Below are 8,606 nucleotides of genomic sequence, written 5' to 3' on the forward strand. Positions count from 1 at the left end.
ACACCACAGTTCAAAAGCATCAATTCTTTGGCACTCAGCCTTCTTCACAGTCCAACTCTCACATCCATACATGACCACAGGAAAAACCATAGCCTTGACTAGACAAAACTTTGTTGGCAAAGTGATGTCTCTGCTTTTGAATATGCTATCTAGGTTGGTCATAACTTTCCTTCCAAGGAGTAAGCGTCTTTTAATTTCATGGCTGCAGTCACTATCTGCAGTGATTTTGGAGCCCCAAAAATAAAGTCAGCCACTGTTTCCCCATCTATTTCCCATGAAGTGATGGGACCGGATGGCATGATCGTTTTCTGAATGTTGAGCTTTAAGCCAACTTTTTCACTCTCCTCTTGAAATCAAGGCTTTTTAGTTCCTCTTCACTTTCTGCCATAAGGGTGGTGTCATCTGCATATCTGAGGTTATTGATATTTCTCCCGGCAATCTTGATTCCAGCTTGTGTTTCTTCCAGTCCAGCGTTTCTCATGATGTACTCTTCATAGAAGTTAAATAAACAGGGTAACAATATACAGCCTTGATGAACTCCTTTTCCTATTTGGAACCAGTCTGTTGTTCCATGTCCAGTTCTAACTGTTGCTTCCTGACCTGCATACAAATTTCTCAAGAGGCAGATCAGGTGGTCTCTGGCCAGTAATTTTCTTTCTTTGTGTTATCTTTGTCTGGCTTCAGTATCAGGGTAATGGTGGTCTCATAAAATGAGCTTAGGAGTGCCCCTTCCTCAACAATGTTTTGGAAGACTTTCAGAAGCATACATGTTAACTCTTCTCTAAATTTTTGATAGAATTTGCCTGTGAAGCAGTCTGGTCCTGGACTTTTGATTGTTGGAAGATTTTTAATCACAGTTTCAATTTCCATACTTGTGATTGGTCTGTTCATCTTTTCTATTTCTTCCTGGTTGATCCACAAGTCAATCAGAGTGATACACCACAACAACACATTGAAAATATAAATGCTTGATTATCTCAAGAGAAGCAGAAAAAGCTTTTGACAATATTTAACACTGATTTATGATTTAAAAACACTCTCCAGAAAGTAGGCATAGAGGGGACCACTTCAACATAATAAGGCCACATATAACAAACCCACAGCAAACATCATTGTCAATGGTGAAAAACTGAAAGTATTTCTTCTAAGACAAGAAACAAGAAAAAGATTTCACTCTTGCCATTATTATTCAACTTAGTTTTGAAAGTCCTAGCCCAGCAATCACAGAAAAAAAAAGGAAATAAAAGGAATCCAAACTGGAAAAGTAAAACTGTCACGGTTTGCAAATGACATGATACTATACATAGAAAATCCTGAAGATACTACCAGAAAACTGCTAAAACTCATAAATGAATTTGGTAAAGTTATAGGACACAAAATTAATACACAAAAATCCTTTCCATTCCTATGCACTGAAAAAAAAGATCAGAAAAAGAAATCAAGGAAATAATCCCATTTACTGTTGCATCAAAAAGAATAAAATACTTGGGAATAAGCCCACCTAAGGAGGCAAAAACCTATACTCAGAAACTGTAAGATGATGATAAAAGAAATCAAAGATGGCACAAACAGAGGGAGAAATATACCATGTTCTTGGATTGGAAGAATCGATATTGTGAAAATGACTATACTATCCAAAGCAATGTACAGATTCAATACAATCTCTATCAAATTACTAACGGCATTGTTCACAGAATTAGAACAAAAAAATTGTGCGATTTGTATGGAAACACAAAAAACCATTTAGGGCTGAAGCAATTTTGAGAAAGAAAAATAGAGCTGAAAGAATCAGGCTCCCTGACTTCAGATTATACTATAAAGTTATAGTAATCAAAACAGTATAGTACTGGCATAGAAACAGAAATATAGATCAATGGGATAGAATAGAAAACCTAGAGATAAACCCATGCACCTATGGTCATCTAATCTATGACAACAAAGGCGAGAATACAGAATGGAGAAAAAATAGTCTCTTCAATAAGTGGTGCTGGGAAAACTGTACAGCTACATGTAAATAAATGAAATTAAAACACTCCCTAACACCCTACACAAAAATAAACTCAAAATGGATTAAAGACCTAAGTATAAGGACAAATAGTATAAAACTCTTAGAGGAAAACATAGGCAGAACACTCTTTGACATAAACCACAGCAAGATGTTTTTTGATCCATCTCCTTGGGTAATGAAAATAAAAGCAAAAATAAGCAAACAGGACCTAATTAAACTAAAAAGCTTTTATACAGCAAAGGAAACAAAGACAACCAAATGAAAGAAGACAACCTTCAGAATGGGAGAAAATATTTGCAAAAGAAGAAGCAAGGGATTAACCTCTGAAATATACAAACAACTCATGCAGCTCAGTATCAAAAAGCAAACAACCCAATCAAATAATGGGCAGAAGATCTAAATAGACTTTTCTCCAAAGAAGACATGCAGGTGGCTAAAAAGCATATGAAAAGATACTCAATGTCAATGATTATTAGAAAATTGCAAATCAAAACTATGATGAGGTATCATCTCACACCAGTCAGAGTGGCTCACATCAAAATACCTACAAACAATAAATGCTAGAGAGGGTGTGGAGAAAAGGGAAAACTTCTACACTGTTGGTGGGAATGTAAATTGCTATAGCCACAAGAAGAGTCTGTAGGATCCTTAAAAAACTAAAAATGGAACTACTGGATGATCCAGCAATTCCACTCCTGAGTATATATCCAGAAAAAATGAAAACTCTTAATTCAAAAAGATACATGCATCCCATGAAGTGAAGTGAAGTGAACTGAAGTGAAGTGAAAGTCGCTCAGTCATGTCCGGCTCTGTGACCCCAAATTCTCCAGACCAGAATACCAGAGTGGGTAGCCTTTCCCTTCTCCAGCGGATCTTCGCAACCCAGGGATCAAACCCAGGTCTCCCACACTGCAGGCAGATTCTTTACCAACTGAGCCACAAGGGAAGCAAAACTGTTAACTAAAGTATAGATTTTACTTAAATTTAACAAAATTTTATACTAGTGTTCAACATTTGTTTTCACACTTTATTCAAGACTCCACATTGTACTTAATTGCACTGTGCAGCTTCAGGTGCTTGCAACAGATTCTGATAAATTCTCTTTTCATTTTTATTCTACTACAAATATTTTCTAATTTTCCTTGTTATGGCTTTCTTAGATACACCCATAATTTAAAGAGGACATTTAATTTCCAAATACATGAGATTTGTTAAAGCACCAATATTAATTTCTCATTTAAATGCTTTCCTCTCTGAAAACACTCTCTGTGTTTTTTCAGTCTTCTAACTTTACTGAGGCTAAGTCACACTGCACTTGAAAATATATGGGTTATTTTCAAATATCTTTTGATATTTCTCACATAATTCCACAGTGATAAGAGAACAGACTCTGTATGATTTCAATACCTTTAGACTATGAAATTTTTGCACCTTGTTTTATGTCCCTGTATATGTTTCAGAGTCTCCTAGTTTATAGCCTACGGGAACTTGAATAGAATTTGTATCCTACTGTTGTGTGAAAATTGTATAAATCTTAATCACTCGGATTGGTTCATGATGCTATTCAGGTCTACTGTATCCTTCTACTTCTCTCTATATTCATTCTATTAATTTTTGAGAGTTTGTTATTGGAACTGCAACTAAAATCTTAATCAGTCTACTTAAAAAATAATTATATATGGAACCGTTTTTAAAAAAAAAAGATACACATATCCCAATGTTCATAGCAGCCTTATTTACAAAAGTCAATCATGAAAGCAGTCCACAGTGCCCAAGAACAGATGATTGACTAAGGAAAAGGTGATATATTTATATGCTGTGGAATATTACTCAGCCATAAAAAAGAATGAAATCTTGCCATTTGAAGCAACATGGATAGACTTAGAGAATATATGCTTTTGAAATGTCAGAGAAAGATAAATACAACATGATATCACTTACATGTGATATAAAAATAATACAAATGAATCTGTAAACAGAAATAGACTCATAGATGTAGAAAACAAATTTATGGTTACCAAGGGGGAGGGGAAGACCAAATTAAGATTATGGTATTAAGAGATACAAAAACTACTATACACAAAATAGATAAGCAATAAGGATTTACTGTATAGCACAGGGAATTATACCCAATGTCTTATAATAATTTATAATGGAATATAACCTGAAAAAAATAACTATGCTATACACCTTAAACTAATACAACATCATAAATCAACTACACTCCAATTAAATAAATAAATAATAAAAACTATAAAGAAAGCTGAGCCCTGAAGAATTGATGCTTTTGAACTGTGGTGTTGGAGAAGACTCTTGAGAGTCCCTTGGACTGCAAGGAGATCCAACCAGTCCATCCTAAAGGAAATCAGTCCTGAATATTCACTGGGAGGACTGATGCTGAAGCTGAAACTCCAATAGTTTGGCCACCTGATGTGAAGAACTGACTCATTTGAAAAGAACCTGATGCTGGGAAAGATTGAAGGTGGGAGGAGAAGGGGACAACAGAGGATGAGATGGTTGGATGGCATCACTTGATGGACATGAGTTTGAGTAAATTCCAGGAGTTAGTGATGGACAGGGAAGCCTGTTGTGCTGCGATCCATGGGGTCGCAAAGAGTTGAACATGACTGAGTGACTGAACTGAACTGACACTTTGTTTTATTTAGTTATTACCTTGGTTCTCATAATATATAAATATTTTGCATTTTCATTCAGTATTATCTCTTTTATCTACAAAATATTCAACCCATTTAAAATCATTTAGTTTCACATCATTATCTTTGCCATATAAAAATAGTGACTAAGTTTACGAAATAACAGGAAACAGGCATACACACTGAGGCATATAGGAATTTATAACACCTGGTCTCAAAACATTTGATTAATTAAAAATATTAATATAAAAAAATTAATATCTTCTGAGTTGTCACTCTTTGAGTTAGCCAAATATCACCTTCCAATCCTGCTGCTACTGCTGCTGCTGCTAAGTTGCTTCAGTCATGTCTGACTCTGTGTAACCCCATAGACAGCAGCCCACCAAAATGCCCCATCCTTGGGATTCTCCAGGCAAGAACACTGGAGTGGGTTGCCATTTCCTTCTCCAATGCATGAAAGTGAAAAGTGAAAGTGAAGTCGCTCAGTTGTGTCCAACTCTTCATGACCCCATGGACTGCAGCCTACCAGGCTCCTCCATCCATGGGATTTTCCAGACGAGAGTACTGGAGTGGGGTGCCATCGCCTTCTCCACCTTCCAATCCTAACTAAATTTAAAAACCTTGTAACTAATTAAATCTTGAGTATGGATGGCTAAATTCAGACATTAGAAGCCCCAAAATCTCAAAGCTACCTAGACAATAATCTTTGTTTCATTTTTTTTCCTTCAGGTGTATAGACACTGAGAAACACAAAGGGCTTGAATATTGGTACATATGTGTATTAGAAGAGATACATCTTTGAGAATTTCTATCAAAGAGAAGAGCATCCAACATTTTGTTTTAACAGGAAACATGCCCTGTATGTGAGATTTCAGCCTTTACCAACACCTGTAAGTTTTTAATAACATTATATTCCAGTGCTAAATTCACTCCTGTCTAGTATTTTTAGTTTCCTTAGAGCAAGGGTCCCTATGGAAAAAATGACCAGCTAGGAACAGAATTCTTGAGGAGAGATTTCACAGTGAATATTGAAAATCATTAAGTACACTGAAAATATATATGAAAAGGGTAGTTAAAGAGGTTAATTTCCAAGAAGAGTCAAGATCAATCTGAAATTCTTGGATTGTGCATGAGAACATTTCCTGAAACTTAAAACCTTACCAAACAGTCTCCTCATTGCCATCTTCATCTCCTTATTTCTAAGCGTATAGATAATAGGATTCATAAAAGGAGTAATTAGAACATCAAAGATGGCTAAAAATTTATCTATGGGTAAGGTAGGGAATGGCCACACATAGACAATAATGCAAGGGCCAAAGAAAAAAACTACCACAGTGATGTGAGCTGAGAGGGTAGAAAGGGCCTTGGATGAACCACCTGAAGAGTGTTTGCGAACCGTGACCAGGATGAAGATGTAAGACACAATCAGGATAAAGAAGGTGCCCATGGAGATGAAACCACTGTTGGCAGTGACCAGAAACTCCAATCTATACGTGTCTGTACATGCAAGCTTGATGAACCGAGGAAAATCACAGTAAAAGCTATCCATTTCACTGGGGCCACAAAAGGGTAAGTTGACAACAAAAGCCAGCTGGGCCACAGAGTGGATGAGTCCACTGGTCCAAGCAACAGCCAGAAGAGAAGTGCACATTCTTAGGCTCATGATGGTCGGGTAGTGGAGCGGCTTACAGATGGCAACGTACCGGTCATAGGCCATGACTGTGAGCAGCACCATCTCTGCACCCCCAACAGTGTGAATAAAGAACATCTGAGTGATGCAGCCTCTGAAGGAGATGACTTTGTGTCTTCTGAAAAGGTCAGAAATCATCTTTGGGGTTGCAATGCTGGAAACACCTGTGTCAATGAAGGAGAGATTTGCCAACAAAAAGTACATGGGGGAATGTAAATGGTGGTCTGAGAGAACTGTGAGCACAATGAGAAGGTTTCCCAACATACTTGCTATATAAAATACTGTGAACAATACAAAAAGAAGAATCTGGACCTCCCAAGAACTGGTGAGTCCCTGCAGCAAAAATTCAGACACCACTGAGCGATTTCCTCCATCCATCAACTTCATGCACAAGGCTGACCCTGAGGTTAACTGAAGAGCAAAAGAGGGAGACAGGCATAATTAGTAAGTTGGAAAGAAAGTCCTTGCAAAAATTTCAAAAACTAAAGATCATCTTGCCATTGTACAGAGTTACTTAGAGTTTACACAGTACAAGTAGAACAAAGAACCAGAATCAGAAGTGTTCCCTGCATGAATCTTTGGTATCATTTAATCATGTACCTCAAATTTAGTTTGGGCTTTAGTGTCTAATCAAGAAGGGGAAATGTAGACAAAAGCACCTAAGAATTTAAAAAGAAGTGAATCATGGGACTTCTCTGGTGGTCCAGCGGTTAAGACATTGTGCTTCTACTGCAGAGAGTATGGGTTCAATCCTTAGTCAGGAAACGAAGATCCTGCAAGCTGCATGGTGCAGCTAAAATAATAATAATAATTTTTAGATAAAGAAAGTTGACTCAGAAAATCTAGATTTGTACTTCCAAGTTTCTCTACTGAAATATGCCACAGAATGAAAACATGTACGTAAAGGTACAGAAAACTGTTCTTTTTAATGCTGCCTGATTCAGTGTGGATAGACCACAATTTATTTACTAATTTCCCTATTAATAAGCATTTACCCAGTTTGCAATTCTGGGGGCCCAACAAACAATGCTGCAAATATCTTTCTTTGCATCCTTTATGTCTTTGCATCCTCTGTATCTTTATGTATCATCCTTTTGTACTGTTTTCCTTTCATGGTATGAATTCTCAGGATGTGATTACTGACACAAAGTACATATATTTTTAATTTGTGTACGTTTGCCTGATTGCCTTCCCAAAAGGCTGTCAGATCAGATCAGATCAGATCAGTCGTTCAGTCGTGTCTGACTCTTGCGACCCCATGAATCGCAGCAGCCAGGCCTCCCTGTCCATCACCAACTCCCGGAGTTCACTGAGACTCACGTCCATCGAGTCGGTGATGCCATCCAGCCATCTCATCCTCTGTCGTCCCCTTCTCCTCCCGCCCCCAATCCCTCCCAGCATCAGAGTCTTTTCCAATGAGTCAACCCTTCGCATGAGGTGGCCAAAGTACTGGAGTTTCAGCTTTAGCATCATTCCTTCCAAAGAAATCCCAGGGCTGATCTCCTTCAGAATGGACTGGTTGGATCTCCTTGCAGTCCCAGAGACTCTCAAGAGTCTTCTCCAACACCACAGTTCAAAAGCATCAATTCTTCGGCACTCAGCCTTCTTCACAGTCCAACTCTCACATCCATACATGACCACAGGAAAAACCATAGCCTTGACCAGACGGTCTTTTGTTGGAAAAGTGATGTCTCTGCTTTTGAATATGCTATCTAGGTTGGTCATAACTTTCCTTCCAAGGAGTAAGCATCTTTCAATTTCATGGCTGCAGTCACCATCTGCAGTGATTTTGGTGCCCAGAAAAATGAAGTCTGACACTGTTTCCACTGTTTCCCCATCTATTTCCCATGAAGTGGTGGGACCGGATGCCATGATCTTAGTTTTCTGAATGTTGAGCTTTAAGCCAACTTTTCCACTCTCCACTTTCACTTTCATCAAGAGGCTTTTGAGTTCCTCTTCACTTTCTGCCATAAGGGTGGTGTCATCTGCATATCTGAGGTTATTGATATTTCTCCCTGCAATCTTGATTCCAGCTTGTGTTTCTTCCAGTCCAGTGTTTCTCATGATGTACTCTGCATAGAAGTTAAATAAGCAAGGTGACAATATACAGCCTCCACGTACTCCTTTTCCTATTTGGAACCAGTCTGTTGTTCCATGTCCAGTTCTAACTGTTGCTTCCTGACCTGCATACAAATTTCTCAAGAGGCAGATCAGGTGGTCTGGTATTCCCATCTCTTTCAGAATTTTCCACAGT

At 37.9% G+C, this 8,606-nt stretch overlaps 1 protein-coding gene across 1 annotated transcript; it reads right to left on the reverse strand.

Moving 5' to 3' along the window:
- Nucleotides 1–5,743: 5,743 nt before the first annotated feature.
- Nucleotides 5,744–6,739, reverse strand: LOC133255219 (olfactory receptor 4F3/4F16/4F29-like). The gene has a single exon (XM_061429761.1). The coding sequence runs from the start codon at nucleotides 6,737–6,739 to the stop codon at nucleotides 5,744–5,746; it is 996 nt and encodes a 331-aa protein (XP_061285745.1).
- Nucleotides 6,740–8,606: the final 1,867 nt, after the last annotated feature.

This window comes from Bos javanicus, chromosome 10 (genome assembly GCF_032452875.1).
Source record: "Bos javanicus breed banteng chromosome 10, ARS-OSU_banteng_1.0, whole genome shotgun sequence".
Classification (NCBI taxonomy): Eukaryota; Metazoa; Chordata; class Mammalia; order Artiodactyla; family Bovidae; genus Bos; species Bos javanicus.

Coding starts and splice junctions, on each gene's coding strand:
- LOC133255219 (XM_061429761.1), bottom strand. CDS start 6,739: ATGAAGTTGATGGATGGAGGAAATCGCTCAGTGGTGTCTGAATTTTTG.